The following is a 17,719-nucleotide window of genomic DNA, read 5'->3' on the forward strand; positions in this document are numbered from 1 at the left end:
CCTCCAAATCCTACTTGAGTGCCATCTCTGCCATTATTTTTGCAGCTACCATCTACATAAACATTTGGAGTGTGTTCTCAACCCTGCCATAACCCTGCCCTCCTCTGTCCTGGAAGTTCATGTTGGCCTTTTCCAACAGGATCGCTCAGCATTGTCCTCAGTGTCCATTTCAGGCGGTGGGGATGGGGTGTCTACAATCTCCGGATTGGTACGTTATTTTATTATTTTTTAAAAGCACACTAGAAAGTATAAATGAAAGACAATAGCCTTCAGCTCTGGTGAATCTGATTAGGGCTTGGTTGGCACCCCACTGTTTTGAAAAGTGCCTTAAAATAATAAAATTATTAAAGTTTGATAAAGAAAATACATAGTTCTATTTGAAAATGGAAGAGAAATGTTGAAGGAGAACTAAAATTTTCCAGTAAAGCTGGGTAGAGGACTCTTGGCACCTAAATGTCACTGAGGGTTGTTGATATCCTTCCCATTAACATTCTTCATGAGAGTATTTGTTCATATTCTATTTCCTTATTTCTCTCTTCTCTTTCTTCCTTTCTGCATTGTTTTCTTTTTTCTTTTTTTTCCCCTTTCCCCTGCCTATGCCTTTGAACTATGGCTCAAATGGGTTATTACCATCTGAAAATGCATGTGAAGGCATTTTCAATAGGCTGAATTGATGTGTAATTTTGTTTGTAGTTAAGGAATGGACAAAATGTTTCTTTCAGCATCATGAAAGGGACAAGCAAGGCAAGGATTAATCTGGTTCAGTAAGAAGGACTGATAATTTAAAAAATTCTCTGTTATTTTAGTTGTATAAGTAGTAAAAGTCAAAACTACAATTTGAATATTCTGGTGTCCTGTAATTGTTGTAAGAAGCAAAAACATTGACTTACAGGCTCAGACCACAGATTTGGTTTGGCAGGGAAGGGTTGTGGAAGGAACCGACTGCACTGTGTAACCAAATCTCAAAAGGTTATCTAGCAGGACCTCCCATTAGGAGCCCATTTTTTATTATGTTTATTCATGTATTTGATCTACCTTGTCAGCTAGAATGTAACCTCTTGGAGGACAAGGATTGTGTTATATTCATTTTCATTTCTTATTCATTGCATTTATTGTGTTTTTTTCATTTTATATTCCCTACTTTTAACACAGTGATTTGTACGTCGAGAGCATGCAATAAATATTTGCAGGATGTTGCAGCATATATATATATATATATATATATATATATATATATATACACACACACACACACACACACACACACACACACAGACATATATAATATACATACAATATAGAAACCTTGGAAATGCAAAACTTTGGGAACAATATTTTCCAAAGAAAAAAATCAAGAAAAGGTGGAGTATACTTATGAGGACTTATGTGGCAAAATATTTGAAATATTATCCCAGAAAATATTGGATGACAGAATTGCTTTAATTAAAGTATCTAGACCATATTTTTATTTTGTTTTTTTAATTCAGTTTTATAGAGGTATATTCACATACCATACAGTCATCCATGGTGTACAATCAACTGTTCACAGCGCCATCATACAGTTATGCCTTCATCATCCCAATCCATTTTTGAACATTTCTTTACACCAGAAAGAATAAAAATAAGAATAAAAAACAAAAGTAAAAAAGAACACCCAAATCATACCCCCCTCCATCCCACCCCAATCTTCATTTAGTCCCTGTCCCCATTTTTGCACTCATCCATCCACACACTAGGTAAAGGGAGTGTGATCCACAAAATTTGCACCATCACATTGTCACCCCTTGTAAGCTACATAGTTATTCAATCATCTTCAAGAGTCAAGGCTACCGGGTTGGAGTTTGTTAGTTTCAGGTATTTGCTTCTAGCTGTTCCAATTCACTAAAACCTAAAAAGGGTTATCTATATAGTGCATAAGAATGCCCACCAGAGTGACCTCTCAACTCCATTTGAAATCTCAGCCATTGAAACTTTATTTTGTTTCATTTTGCTTCCCCCTTTTGGTCAAGAAGATGTTCTCAATCTCAGGATGCTGGGTCCAGATTCATCCCGGTAGCCCAGGGGTTCTTAAACGGGTTAAGGGACTTCAGAGGAGTGTATGAATAGAGTACAGGGGTTCCTTCAACTTGGATGGGAAAAAAAAATAACATTTTTATTTTCACTAATGTTCAACTGAAATTTAGCAATTCTATTATGAATGTAGGCAACAAACCACGGTATAATTAGCAGTACTTTTCACTCTATCAACAACAGATATCACAGATATTTTCACATCTCATCACATGTCATGGATTTCTTGAATATCTTTTATTTTTCATTTCTACTTTAAAATTTCAGAAATTAGATCTGCAAGATCTTGTTATTTAATGTCTTCATAAAGAAAAATAGATTACATCGCAAATTTGTTAATTTATTTCATACTTGTATTTTTTTTATCTTCATTTTATTGAGATATATTCATATACCACGCAGTCATACAAAACAAATCGTACTTTCGATTGTTCACAGTACCATTACATAGTTGTACATTCATCACCCAAATCAATCCCTGACACCTTCATTAGCACACACAGAAAAATAACAAGAATAATAATTAGAGTGAAAAAGAGCAATTGAAGTAAAAAAGAACACTGGGTACCTTTGTCTGTTTGTTTCCTTCCCCTATTTTTCTACTCATCCATCCATAAACTAGACAAAGTGGAGTGTGGTCCTTATGGCTTTCCCAATCCCCTTGTCACCCCTCATAAGCTACATTTTTATACAACTGTTTTCGAGATTCATGGGTTCTGGGTTGTAGTTTGATAGTTTCAGGTATCCACCACCAGCTACCCCAATTCTTTAGAACCTAAAAAGGGTTGTCTAAAAGTGTGCGTAAGAGTGCCCACCAGAGTGACCTCTCGGCTCCTTTTGGATTCTCTCTGCCACTGAAGCTTATTTCATTTCCTTTCACATCCCCCTTTTGGTCAAGAAGATGTTCTCCGTCCCACGATGCCAGGTCGACATTCCTCCCCGGGAGTCATACTCCGCGTTGCCAGGGAGATTCACTCCCCTGGGTGTCTGATCCCACGTAGGGGGGAGGGCAGTGATTTCACCTTTCAAGTTGGCTTAGCTAGAGAGACAGGGCCACATCTGAGCAACAAAGAGGCATTCGGGAGGAGGCTCTTAGGCACAACCATAGGGAGGCCTAGCCTCTCCTTTGCAGCAACCGTCTTCCCAAGGGTAAAACCTGTGGTAGAGGGCTCAACCCATCAAACCACCAGTCCCCTATGTCTGTGGTCATGTTAGCAACCATGGAGGTGGGGTAGGCGAATACCCCTGCATTCTCCACAGGCTCCTCAAGGGGGCACTACATCTTTTTTTTTTTCCTTTTTTTTTTTTTTTAACTTTCCCTTCTTTTTTTAAATCAACTGTATGAAAAAAAAGTTAAAAAGAAAACAAACATACAATAAAAGAACATTTCAAAGAGACCATAACAAGGGAGTAAGAAAAAGACAACTAACCTAAGATAACTGTTTAACTTCCAACATGTTCCTACTTTACCCCAAGAAAGTTACTTAATATAGGAACATTTCTGTGAACTTGCTCCTACTATATCCATCAGAAATTAACAGACCATAGTCATTCCTGGGCATCCCCAGAACGTTAAATAGCTTATCTGTTCTTCTTGGATTATTGTTCCCCCTTCCTTAATTGCTCTCTATTGCTAGTTCCCCTACATTCTACATTATAAGCCATTTGTTTTACATTTTTCAAAGTTCACATTAGTGGTAGCATATAATATTTCTCTTTTTGTGCCTGGCTTATTTCGCTTAGCATTATGTCTTCAAGGTTCATCCATGTTGTCATATGTTTCACGAGATCGTTCCTTCTTACTGCCGCGTAGTATTCCATCATGTGTATATACCACATTTTATATATCCACTCATCTGTTGAAGGACATTTGGGTTGTTTCCATCTCTTGGCAATTGTGAATAATGCTGCTATGAACATTGGCGTGCAGATATCTGTTCGTGTCACTGCTTTCCGACCTTCCGGGTATATACCGAGAAGTGCAATCGCTGGATTGAATGGTAACTCTATATCTAGTTTTCTAAGGAACTGCCAGACTGACTTCCAGAGTGGCTGAACCATTATACAGTCCCACCAACAGTGAATAAGAGTCCCAATTTCTCCACATCCCCTCCAGCATTTGTAGTTTCCTGTTTGTTTAATGGCAGCCATTCTAACCGGTGTTAGATGGTATCTCATTGTGGTCTTAATTTGCATCTCTCTAATAGCTAGTGAAGCTGAACATTTTTTCATGTGTTTCTTGGCCATTTGTATTTCCTTTTCAGAGAACTGTCTTTTCATATCTTTTGCCCATTTTATAATTGGGCCGACTGTACTATTGTCATTGAGTTGTAGGATTTCTTTATATATGCAAGATATCAGTCTTTTGTCAGATACATGGTTTCCAAAAATTTTTTCCCATTGAGTTGGCTGCCTCTTTAGCTTTTTGAGAAATTCCTTTGAGGTGCAGAAACTTCTAAGCTTGAGGAGTTCCCATTTATCTATTTTCTCTTTTGTTGCTTGTGCTTTGGGTGTAAAGTCTAGGAAGTGGCCGCCTAATACAAGGTCTTGAAGATGTTTTCCTACATTATCTTCTAGGAGTTTTATGGTACTTTCTTTTATATTGAGATCTTTGGTCCATTTTGAGTTAATTTTTGTGTAGGCGTCCTATTTCATTCTTTTGGATATGGACATCCAACTCTCCCAGCCCCCTTTGTTGAAAAGACCATTATGGCTCAGTTCAGTGACTTTGGGGGCCTTATCAAAGATCAGTCGGCCATAGATCTGAGGGTCTATCTCGGAATTCTCAATTCAATTCCATTGATCTATATGTCTATCTTTGTGCCAGTAACATGCTGTTTTGGCAACTGTGGCTTTATAATAAGCTTCAAAGTCAGGGAGTGTAAGTCCTCCCACTTCGTTTTTCTTTTTTAGAGTGTCTTTAGCAATTCGAGGCATCTTCCCTTTCCAAATAAATTTGATAACTAGCTTTTCCAAGTCTGCAAAGTAGGTTGTTGGAATTTTGATTGGGATTGCATTGAATCTGTAGATGAGTTTGGGTAGAATTGACATCTTAATGACATTTAGTCTTCCTATCCATGAACATGGAATATTTTTCCATCTTTTAAGGTCCCCTTCTATTTCTTTTAGTAGAGTTATGTAGTTTTCTTTGTATAGGTCTTTTACATCTTTGGTTAAGTTTATTCCTAGGTACTTGATTTTTTTAGTTGCTATTGAAAATGGTATCTTTTTCTTGAGTGTCTCTTCAGTTTGTTCATTTCTAGCATATAGAAACATTACTGACTTATGTGCATTAACCTTGTATCCCGCTACGTTGCTAAATTTGTTTATTAGCTCTAGTAGCTGTATCGTCGATTTCTCAGGGTTTTCTAGATATAAGATCATATCATCTGAAAACAATGACAGTTTTACTTCTTCTTTTCCAATTTGGATGCCTTTTATTTCTTTGTCTTGCCGGATTGCCCTGGCTAGCACTTCCAGCACAATGTTGAATAACAGTGGTGATAGCGGGCATCCTTGTCTTGTTCCTGATCTTAGAGGGAAGGCTTTCAGTCTCTCACCATTGAGTACTATGCTGGCTGTGGGTTTTTCATATATGCTCTTTATCATGTTGAGGAAGTTTCCTTCAATTCCTACCTTTTGAAGTGTTTTTATCAAAAAGGGATGTTGGATTTTATCAAATGCTTTTTCAGCATCTATTGAGATGATCAATTGATTTTTCCCTTTTGACTTGTTAATGTGTTGTAATACATTGATTGATTTTCTTATGTTGAACCATCCTTGCATGCCTGGAATCAACCCCACTTGGTCATGGTGTATGATTTTTTTAATGTGTCTTTGGATTCGATTTGCAAGTATTTTGTTGAGGATTTTTGCATCTATATTCATTAGGGAGATTGGCCGGTAGTTTTCCTTTTTTGTAACATCTTTGCCTGGTTTTGGTATTAGATTGATGTTAGCTTCATAAAATGAGTTAGGTAGTGTTCCATTTTCTTCAATGTTTTGAAAGAGTTTGAGTAAGATTGGTGTCAGTTCTTTCTGGAAAGTTTGGTAGAATTCCCCTGTGAAGCCATCTGGCCCTGGGCATTTATTTGTGGGAAGATTTTTGATGACTGATTGGATCTCTTTGCTTGTGATGGGTTGGTTGAGGTCTTCTATTTCTTCTCTGGTCAGTCTAGGTTGTTCATATGTTTCCAGGAAATTGTCCATTTCCTCTACATTATCCAGTTTGTTGCCATACAGTTGTTCATAGTATCCTCTTATAATTTTTTTAATTTCTTCAGGATCTGCAGTTATGTCACCTTTTTCATTCATTATTTTGTTTATATGGGTCTTCTCTCTTTTTGATTTTGTCAGTCTAGCTAGGGGCTTGTCAATCTTGTTGATCTTCTCAAAGAACCAACTTTTGGTGATATTTATCCTCTCTATTGTCTTTTTGTTCTCTATGTCATTTATTTCTGCTTTAATCCTTGTTATTTCTTTTCTTCTACTTGGTTTAGGATTGGTTTGCTGTTCATTTTCTAGCTTCTTCAGTTGATCCATTAGTTCTTTGATTTTGGCTCTTTCTTCCTTAATATATGCATTTAGTGCTATAAATTTCCCCCTTAGCACTGCTTTTGCTGCATCCCATAGGTTTTGGTATGTTGTGTTCTCATTTTCATTCGTCTCTATATATTTAGCAATTTCTCTTGCTATTTCTTCTTTAACCCACTGATTGTTTAGGAGTGTGTTGTTTAACCTCCAGGTATTTGTGAATTTTCTAAGTCTCTGATGTTATTGACTTCTAATTGTATTCCATTGTGGTCAGAGAATGTGCTTTGAATAATTTCAATCTTTTTAAATTTATTGAGGCTTGTTTTATGTCCCAGCATATGATCTATTCTGGAGAAAGTTCCATGAGCACTAGAAAAGTATGTGTATCCTGGTGATTTGGGATGTAATGTCCTGTATATGTCTGTTAAATCTAATTCATTTATCAGATTGTTTAGGTTTTCAATTTCCTTATTGGTCTTCTGTCTGGTTGATGTATCTATAAGAGAGAGTGATGTGTTGAAGTCTCCCACAATTATTGTGGAAACATCAATTGCTTCCTTTAGTTTTGCCAGTGTTTCTCTCATGTATTTTGTGGCACCTTGGTTGGGTGCATAGACATTTACGATTGTTATTTCTTCTTGCTGAATTGCCCCTTTTATTAGTACGTAGTGGCCTTCTTTGTCTCTCAAAATATCCCTGCATTTGAAGTCTATTTTATCTGAGATTAATATTGCTACACCTGCTTTCTTTTGGCTGTAGCTTGCATGAAATATTTTTTTCCATCCTTTCACTTTCAGTTTCTTTGTGTCCCTGTGTCTAAGATGAGTCTCTTGTATGCAACATATTGATGGTTCATTTTTTTGATCCATTCTGCGAATCTATATCTTTTAATTGGGGAGTTTAATCCATTTACATTCAACGTTATAACCGTGAAGGCATTTCTTGAATCAGCCATCTTATCCTTTGGTTTATGTTTGTCATATTTTTCCCCTCTGTCTATTAATATCCTTTATTGTACCCATACCGAATCTCTTTAGTACTGAACCTTTCTCCAAGTCTCTCTGTCCTGTCTTTGTTTCTCTGTCTGTAGGGCTCCCTTGAGTATCTCCAGTAGGGCAGGTCTCTTGTTAGCAAATTCTCTCAGCATTTGTTTGTCTGTGAAAAATTTAAGCTCTCCCTCAAATTTGAAGGAGAGCTTTGCTGGATAAAGTATTCTTGGCTGGAAATTTTTCTCACTCAGAATTTTAAATATATCGTGCCACTGCCTTCTTGCCTCCATGGTGGCTGCTGAGTAGTCACTACTTAGTCTTATGCTGTTTCCTTTGTATGTGGTGAATTGCTTTTCTCTTGCTGGTTTCAGAACTTGCTCCTTCTCTTCTGTGTTTGACAGTGTGATCAGTATATGTCTCGGAGTGGGTTTATTTGGATTTATTCTATTTGGAGTTCGCTGAGCATTTCTGATTTGTGTATTTATGTTGTTTAGAAGATTTGGGAAGTTTTCCCCAACAATTTCTTTGAATACTCTTCCTAGACCTTTACCCTTTTCTTCCCCTTCTTGGACACCAATGAGTCTTATATTTGGACGTTTCATATTATCTATCATATCCCTGAGGTCCATTTTGATTTTTTCAATTTTTTTCCCCATTCTTTCTTTTATGCTTTCATTTTCCATTCTGTCATCTTCGAGGTCACTGATTCGTTGTTCAACTTCCTCTAGTCTTGTACTATGAGTGTCCAGAATCTTTTTAATTTGGTCAACAGTTTCTTTAATTCCCATAAGATCATCCATTTTTTTATTTAGTCTTGCAATGTCTTCTTTATGCTCTTCTAGGGTCTTCTTGATTTCCTTTATCTCCCATACTATGGTCTCATTGTTCATCTTTAGTTCTTTGAGTAGCTGCTCTAGGTGCTGTGTCTCTTCTGGTCTTTTGATTTGGGTGCTTGGGCTTGGGTTATCCATATCATCTGGTTTTTTCATATGCTTTATAATTTTCTGTTGTTTTTGGCCTCGTGGCATTTGCTGAACTTGATAGGGTTCTTTTAGGATTTGTAGACCAATTGAAGTCCTTATCTCTAATTTATCAGATCTACAGCTTTGTGGAGTACACTTTCTCTAACTAACCAGCAGGTGGCGTCCACGAGCCACCTGTTCTCCACAAGCCAGTTCTCCCCTGCTTAGCCTTTTTGGTGAGTGGGGGAGTGAGTCTTGTGGGGTCCAATTGGTGTACCATGCTTGCGTGTGTAGTTGGTGTTGCCTGCCCTGTATATGGGGCGTGTTTCTGGGCAGTCAGGGAGGGGGGGGGGTGGCTCTAACAATCAAATCTCCCTGGTGATCCTAGAGTTTTAAAGCTGCTGCAATAGTCTAATCCTTCAGTTCAGTCCTGCCACAGTTTGTCTCTGCCACTGACCCACAAGTCCTTGGTATTGGCGTATGGCTCCTGAGACTTGCAAGTGGGCCCCTCTTCCAGGCCGTGCACCCCGGGTCCTCTGTTGAGGGATGACTGTGCTATGTCACAGGTGAGTGCCATCCCCTCAGGGCAGTTCTGGGCTGCTGGGCTGTGTAGGGAGGCTCCCAGTCTGCTGAAATGATGGCTGAATGGGGCTTTGTTAATTCACACTGCTCTACCTTCCCAACTCTGGGACAATCAGCTGAGGTTGCAGGGAAGGCTAATGTCCACGCCCAGTTTTGTGGTGTGTGCCTGTTATTTGAAGCACTTCCGTCACACTGGGTTGTCTGGGGCAGTTCTGGGCTATGGGGCTGGCGATGGGCAGGAGTGTTTCCTGTCCACCAGGATGATGGCTGTGAGCGGACACCCCCCTTTTCTTGGGAAGTTGTGGTGTTTAGTGAATTTTCTCAGCCACTGGATTATTTGTCTCAGAGCTTTCCTAGTTCTGCTCTTGACTTGACCTGCCCAAATAGCAAGTCTTTGAAGCTTTCTGTATTGGGCTTCTTAGAGTAATTGTTTTAGAAAAAGAAAAAAGGATTAAAAAAAACAAAACAAAACAAAAAAAAAACAACAAAAAAAAACGGGCCCTCCTCAGAGATCTAATGGGTTATTGAAATGCTAAGAGACAAAGCAACCAGGGCCATTAAGGAAAGGTCCACAGGGCAGAGAGATCAGCTTTTCTTCGGGATTTGCATATGCGCCTCAGGGCCCTTCCCCTTTCTCTGTTCACCAGAACTCCAAAAATCCTCCGCTTTTATTTTGGAGTTTTTCGTGTTGTTTTTTTTCTATGCCTGTCTCCTCTCTGCTGGGCTGGCTGCTCTCGGATTCTCTGGTGTCTGGTCTCAGTCTATCTATGGTTTGGTTAGAGTTTGGATCAGTAGAATGTGTTTCCGATAAGGGCTGCCACTGCAGTTCTCCCTTCTCCTTCCCGGAGCTGACAGCCCCTCCTCCCCCGGGACTGAGCCTGGCAGGGAGGGGCGCGGGTCCCCTGGCCGCAAAAACTTACAGATTTCGCTGATCTCAGCAGTTCCACGTTTTCATCAGTGTTGTATGAAGTATTCCCAAAGTCAGATTGCTCTGTGGTGTCCAGTCCACGCAGTTCCTGGCTTTCTACCTACTTTCCTGGAGGAGTAACTAGCAAAGCTTGGAATAAACTGCTCTTAAAGATACCCATCACCTTTTTAACAGCGTTTTTCAACTGCTTCTCCTCTGGTTTCCTTAATTTTTGGCAGTATTCTTCCAGTAATGATAAAGCTCTGTCAGTATCTTCACTGGAGGATGGCTGATGGCGTCCGGAAAACCTCTTTTAGCTGGGAAGGCACGTGGCTGGCGTCTGCTCCAAAGTTCTGGTTTCAAAAATCCATACTTGTATTTTAATATAACCTGTTTCTTTTGTAATGCGACGTATTTTATTTTATGCATTTAAAACCAAGACCCATAGGTTTTACCAGACTGCCAAATGGCGCAAAGTAGGTTAAGAACTCTTGGGTCAGGGGCACACTTACGTTGAAGCTAATAAAGTTTAAGCTTTCAAGGTTCTTTGCTTTTACCATGCTCTTCCAAGACTCTGTTCCTAAATGTGTATCCGTCATTTTATATTAGTTTTCTGAAAGGTCCCAGCACATGTATAAGTTTCACGCTTCATAACACAAAACTTGGGTCCACCGTTGCATTTAGCTCAGTACTAGACACATAACAGGTTTTCAATAATTAAGTTTTGGTTGATAGATTCTGGGAAATTTAAGTGATCTTCTAGTGTATATAGAAATCCTGCTTGACCTCCACTCCCTGAGAGGGGTGGGGAGGAAAGACTAGCTCTACAAAACCGAGCTTAGAGGGTTTCTGTGGGATGAGACAGGTTCAGGCTAAGGCGTCGACAGGGAGCAAGCGGTTAGGAGTGGACGGGAGAAACAGGTTTAGGAATAACGGGAATTAGTTTCCTTTGGGAATGAGCCCCTTCCCTTGCACGGCTCTTTTGGAATACATCTTCCCTACCTACTTCATGGATATTTATTAATTAGCTCCAAACCCCGTGGAAAAAGGTCCCTGTTCTATCATGTGTGCTTAACATGCTCTTGAGTCATACCAACTTTAACGATTTCCCTCATATTCTGAGCTGCCATCAACGACGTGTGCCAAGAAGCCAGGGAGGCAAAGAGGCAGTTTTCCGATCGTTACAAGGAATGACTTTCCATACAAAATTCCCCATTAAAACGATGAGCCAAAAAATCCTTAAATCGTACTCTGATTAAAGCCAAAAAGATGACAGAGAGATCCGAACGCGTGGCGATGCGCGAGTCTGGGGCGAACGCCGGCGGCGGCGCGCGACGGGGACTTGAACAGCTAGGCGGGCACTGGCGAAGGGGCGGAGGGCTATGGAGGAGCAAGGCCAGCGCGGACGGTGGTGGGCGGGGTTCCGGAGGAGGCCACGCGAACTGAGGCCTAGATTTTTTTGCGCCGCGCTGCGAAAGCAGACGAGGAAGGAAGAGCCTCTGCTACCCCAGGCTTGGCGCCCTGCAACCTCGCCGCCACCAGGGGCTCCCACCACAGGCCCCTTTGTGTATCTGTCCCCGCCCCGGAGGCGCCTCAGCCAGCGGCGCTGAGTACCCTCATTGGTTCAGTCGACGGCTTCACCGATTGGCTCTCGAGCCCGCCCGGCGTGGTCCACTTCTTCTCATCGTCATTGGTCGCTTCAGCTGTCTTTCAGGCCGCCACGAGAGGTGATTGCCCGGCAGCTCGGAGTCCCTGGAAGCAGTTCCGGGAAACCCCGCGTGCTGCCGGGATCGCGTCTCTGTCCATGAGTGGGGGGAGGGGGTGGCGCGCGCGCCATTTCTAGTCTTTTTCAAAGCGCCTCGCGCTGATTCTCACGGGCCCGGTCGCCGGCCCTTGCTCTGTCCTGGTGAGTCTCGCGCTGGCCCGTGGGGGGAGGGGCCGGGAGCCCCGATTCGACCCGACTCGGCCCGCGCTCGGCGCCATGTCCCCAGTTTCGTGTTCGCTCCTAGGCCCCGGGGTGGGGGTGGGGATGGGTTGGGGGCGGCTTCGGCCTCGTCCGGCCGCGCTGCTGTGGGCCTATCCCCGCTGAGGCGCCTCCTCGCCCTCGCCCAACCTCCTCCGGCCCCTCCAACTCTCGTCTCAGTCTCCAGCCCGTCGGGTGCATTCTGCGCGGCCTGCCGCTGTGGGCCGTGCTTTTCCCGCCTCCGCTCGCCTCTCCATGCGGCCGGCTCCGGGGCAGCGCGAAAGGCCTGAGACGCCCGCGGCCCCATGGTTTCTCCCCGCTGGAGCCACTTCGCTCCCGCCTCAGCCGACCTAGCCACGAGTGGGATGTGTTGATACTCGGGACTGTGGTGAGGGGGTGGGGTGGGCAGAGGGTGGGATGCAATCCCCGGGTTACTTAAGCCTCAGAAAACTTTTGTGTGTGAGCAGAAGCTGAAAGGCCGATTTGTGTGGGGAGCCTCCCTCCCTTCCCCCATCCTGCATGCTGCGAGCCGAGATTTGAAGGAAAAAATGACTACTAGAGGCCATGAAACTTAGGCTATAAGCAGCGCCTAAGATATATGTAATCCTAAGACTGTCGTAGGCGCACTAAATTGAAAAGGCGATTCTTTTTCTTATACGGTAATAACCGTATTGCCAAAACTTAAAAGAATTGAAACCAAGGGGTTCTTGAAAGGTTCACTCCTTTCACACTACCTGTTTTGAGATTTTTGCTGTCCTCCAGAGGCTGAATTTGTGTTCTTATGAGTCAGTCATAGGATAAGGGCTTGACACTCGTAAGCTAGGAGATAACCGTTAGTTTCCATTTCGCTGGCTCTTTTAAAGCCCGTCTCTTAATAGGAAGAAATTACATAGATGTTCAGAAAGTCAGGAAGGGCCTAGTACTGACTTCCCAAATATCCTGACGGCTCATTTAAATCTTATTTAAATTTTTATTTTCTGCTAAAATGTTTAGATTACATAACTCCAGTCACATTAATATATTTGCTGCATCCAGAAATATGGTTTGGCTGTGTGGCATTGTGTTGAAATGACACGCGTTTTAGATGGTCTCATGACTTAAAAGGGCTTTTTTAAATGGGCACTTTGTATTTGGCTCGAAGAAGGAGGTTTCTCCTTGATCTGAAAAGGTTTTATTTCCTGGAATCTAATTATTTTACATTTTTTTGTTAAAGTTAAAACTTTTTTTTAAAATTATTTCAGCCAATTTCAGTATCAACTTGTAGAGCTTTTGCATTTAAGTGGTAGTCATAAATATTTCTATCTTGTGCTTAATACACTACTTGTCTGCTTTACATGCACTCTTAAAACAGTACCACCTCAACTGATGTTCACTGAACTTTTCTATTAAAAATTTGCTTCCTTTCGGTGACTAGTATTCCTAGATGCAATGCTGTAAGGGTCTTGTGAAATTGAGAACTTTTGAGTTCTGGTGATCTTAAGATTGTATTTTGGGTGGGGGAGTGTGGGAAAACGGAAGTATATGTTCACAAAGAGATTTTGGACTTTAAGAAGGATCTTTATAGAAATGTGTTGCATTAATCAGTGAATGTATTCATCTTGCACCATAAGCAGTTTCTTGATCAAAAGTGTGCAGTTTTGAATGTTTTCATTTTTGCTAGTTCATCTGAATTTGAGGCTTGCCTTGAGGAACATTTTCCACCCATTATGACCAAAAAGTTTGTGTCTCTACAGCTATTAGAGGGCTATTAAAATTAATATTGTTTTGTAATCACGAGCAGTCATATTGTTTATCGCATTTTCCAGAGTAACCCTTTGCGTTTTCCTTTCTTCCTCCTACTTTTACCTCCTTCTTGTCTTGGTCTTCCTCCTCCTTTCGTTAACTTCAGTGAAATACCAGTGGACTTTTAAATGAAAATAAGTTGTATTAAGTCAGAAAACTGCACCTGGTTCATTTGCACAGTGTTGGATAAGCAATCTCGAAGTGTGGTTATCTTAGTGTCTTGGTGCTTTTTAGGAGACTTGTATTTACTTTATAGCCAATTAGGTATCTTGAGTTTCATCAAGAAAAGTAGCCTTTTTCTTGAGCTTCACCTTCATGTCCTTTATTTCAGTATGTATTGCAATGTCTTTATTCTCCTGCCTGTTATCTTCATCAAATCATAATTTTACCACAGACAAATGCCCCATCTTCTGAGGCAGTATAGAGACTGGCCTTGTATGGTTTTATTATTTAATCTCTTCAGGGAGTTGATCTATTTCAGCATTACTTTAATGGCTGAACATAGAAAATGATTTTTGCTAGGTTAACCTGAGAAATCTGATCTAAGTTTATCCTAATTAGGTAATGTTTGTTGAAACTGTTGGAAAGAAGCTAGCTGTCCATTCAAAAATATTTTTGCAGCATTATTTTACTGATAAGAAAAACATGTACTCATTTTTTTTAAAGAGGTAACCTCAACTGCAGCGTTTTATTTTATGTGGACTTAAAACAATTGTTACAGATTTTAAACTTGGTCATTTTTTCTTTTAAATCTGTGAATGGAAATAGGATTAATTTTAGAACAAAAATTAACGTCAAGTTGTGTGTGTGTTTTTTTTTTGTTTTGTTTTTTTTTGTTTTTTTTGTTTTGTTTTGTTTTGTTTTAAGTGAGGCGGAGAAAACTCAAACCACCACCATGTTGAACTAGGGACAACAGGGCATTTATTTCATACTTACATTGGATTTGAAACAGAGCTAGGAAAATTTGAAAGCCCTTAAAACTTGATTAAGTAGTTTGTGGGTGTTCATTTTTGAACCAAACTTTTAAAAACTTTGTAAGAATTGAGAGCTGAGGCACTTTAGGATTTTGTGGTGGTTTGTTGATAATGCTCACCAAGACACACTAGCTACTTTTGTTAATCAGCGAACCTACCATCAATAAATTCAAATCTAGTGTACATGAAGTTCCTTAAAGATATAATGCTTTCATGTACATTTTCTATGATTTTGCAGGGTTATTGCAAATTTAGGTCAGCTACATCACAAAAGGCGCAAAATATTATTTTGATAGAGGTTATTAGCAGCATGTATACAAATTAGTTTAGATAAATCATGCATTGTCCTACAAACTAGTTATTTCTGGCTTAATGTAATATAGCTCCTGAATTTTTTCCAGCAGCATAATAAAATGGCTAATCAGGTGAATGGTAATGCGGTACAGTTAAAAGAAGAGGAAGAACCAATGGATACTTCCAGTGTAACTCACACAGAACACTACAAGACACTGATAGAGGCAGGCCTCCCACAGAAGGTGGCAGAGAGACTTGATGAAATATTTCAGACAGGTATAATATGCATTTCTTGTTTCTGACTGGTTATGAAAGCGAGGGCAAACCACTTTGAATTTTATAGATTTTTAAGGTTAAATAATACTGTTTCTGATCTGTGCAGAGCTGTATGTTTGTTATTTGCCCTTCACTGAAGGCATATTGGGTTTGACTTTGATATTCTTACTATTTTGAAGCCTTTTTAGTCTTGAATATGCAGTCTTAGTTGTTTCAGTACAGTACATCAATTTGTCTTAGATTTACCACCAATTAAAATGTATATTTCAGCATACCAAATTTTTTGCATTAAAAAAAATCAAAATCGGTCATCATTTTGCTTTTACTTTTCTACTTTTAGCTTCTTAAAAGTGATTGTTAAATCAGCTTAGGTCTGATTAGGTGGCATAATAAGAAGAATAGTTAAGACTGTATTGCCTGAAACAATAATGTCAGATTCCTTGGGAGTGTGTGACCTGTCTAATTTCTAATAGACAGTAATCCACATCTCTCAGTAATTTGGAAGTGTTTGGTTGTAATAGCTGCTTTTTTTTTTTTTTTTTTTTTTTTATCTTTTTTAATCTACAAGTCCCATGGTTAAGTGCTTAAGCAAATTTGAACATCTTAATATGGTTGGTTGTAAGTGGTTTGAAATATCTACCCTTAGGGAGTGTTGTTCATAAATAAATGTGTCCTCCCCCTTTGGGGCCATAGATGGAAACTTTCTTCCTCTGTGTTTTGTGTGCCTATGCAGATTCTGGGAGAGAGAATTGAACTGTCTTACAAATTTCTATTACATACAGTAGTAACAAAATCTCTCTTTTTTATTGTCCTTAAAAATTTAAAATCTGAGAAAGCTCAGGATAATGTTAGACACTAAAATGAATTCTAAATATGACTCCTGGGTGATGGTCCCATTTGAAAATCAGTCCTCAGGAATGTTCTGTGATATTATGCCATTGAGATTTGGCAGTCATCTGCTTAGGGAAGCTCTCTTGTAGAGTGTTTTGTTAGTGATAAGAGGCTGATGGTTTGGGTGTAGGTGTGTTTTGACAGAATGAATTGATGGGTGTCCTGAGTTGTGGCTTTGGGTGGTGGTATGGAATTTTCAAGTAAGGAAACTGTAGTTATTTAGGCATGCTCATTTTGAGCTTTTAAAACAAATCATGGCAACATTTTTCTTATATGAATAACTTTGCAAGTGGCATTACATTTATTTAAAATTTACTGTATGGAATAAAGTTCTTTTGGCTTTATCAGAATAGTCACTTTTGATGTTAGTTCCATATGGACTTGGGATTTAATCAGTTAAATATTTCCATTTTACATTGGATCAATTCTGATATATATTCCTAGAGAGAGAGAGACATGACAAACTTAATGGATTAAGAAACTATGTTTCAAATTCAAGTAATGTGTGTGCAGTTAAGTGTACTACATATATAGAATGCAGCGCTTGTATTTTCTATATCGTTTACTCGTAAGTCCATAGTAGAGTCCTTAATGCCATTTGGAAAACATTGTCATTGTTTACAGTATGGTGAATGCCACAGAATCTTTTACATCTCAGCTTGTCACCTCAGAGGAACAAAGAATGCTTTAAAATATGACCTTCAGAATTGATTAATCAAGCGCACTTGCATTTGTAGAAGAATTTAAAATAATGCCTTTCCACATTCTGACTGCAGCAAAGTAGGTGCTCAGATAAACAAGTGCATTTCAGTTTATCTTTGGTGCTAAAGAGGGAAAGCCTTCAACACTTTTTCGAGAGTGGAAAGAATTATTTGGTAAAAGTGGCTCTCTTTTTTTACCCCTGCTCCTAGTGTCTGAGTAACTAGTTACACTTGAAGTTAGTATAACTACAACAGCCCATATTTGAAGGTAGATCCTTGGGAAAAAGTGTATTCCTATCACTCTAATATAACTAGAATTTGTTACATTAATGGTAAATCAGTGGTATAAGTGTACTTCAGAATTAACTTCCAAGATTTACAATTTTGGGGAAGTGGGAAATGGGGGAGATATGTTTTTCTGTGGGAAATGGGGATTGAAATTCATGTTTATGGGTGTTGACATTTTATCTTCTATATTCATATTTGTACTCTTTACCTTTATAGTATTTGTGTGGCTGTATATATGCATGTAGTTAAATAAAAATGTAATTTGTTAGTGATAGTATTTAATGTAACAATTCTTGAGTAAATGTTGATATGACAGTTTAGTTTCCCCTTTTTGTTGCAATAATGTTACCACTTTTCAATTTAATTTTTAGGATTGGTAGCTTATGTGGATCTTGATGAAAGAGCTATTGATGCTCTCAGGGAATTTAATGAAGAAGGAGCTCTCTCTGTACTACAGCAGTTCAAGGAAAGTGACTTATCACATGTCCAGGTAAGGTCATTACTCAG

General features: G+C 39.6%; 1 protein-coding gene across 6 annotated transcripts in view; it reads left to right on the plus strand.

Moving 5' to 3' along the window:
- The first annotated feature begins 11,815 nt into the window (after positions 1-11,815).
- HNRNPR (heterogeneous nuclear ribonucleoprotein R) overlaps positions 11,816-17,719 on the plus strand; it is a 46,039-nt gene continuing 40,135 nt past the window's right edge. For 2 of the 6 annotated variants that reach the window (XM_037828225.1, XM_037828228.1), the window contains exons 1-3: positions 11,818-11,949; positions 15,167-15,332; positions 17,584-17,702. In XM_037828225.1, the coding sequence (XP_037684153.1) occupies positions 15,176-15,332; positions 17,584-17,702 (276 nt within the window). In that variant the 5' untranslated portion in view covers positions 11,818-11,949; positions 15,167-15,175. Of the gene's footprint in view, positions 11,950-12,159; positions 12,395-15,163; positions 15,333-17,583; positions 17,703-17,719 lie in introns of those variants that run through there. The other 4 variants (XM_037828229.1, XM_037828230.1, XM_037828226.1 and 1 more) reach the window with 3 other exon arrangements.

This window comes from Choloepus didactylus, chromosome 2, assembly GCF_015220235.1.
Source record: "Choloepus didactylus isolate mChoDid1 chromosome 2, mChoDid1.pri, whole genome shotgun sequence".
NCBI classification, from domain to species: Eukaryota; Metazoa; Chordata; class Mammalia; order Pilosa; family Megalonychidae; genus Choloepus; species Choloepus didactylus.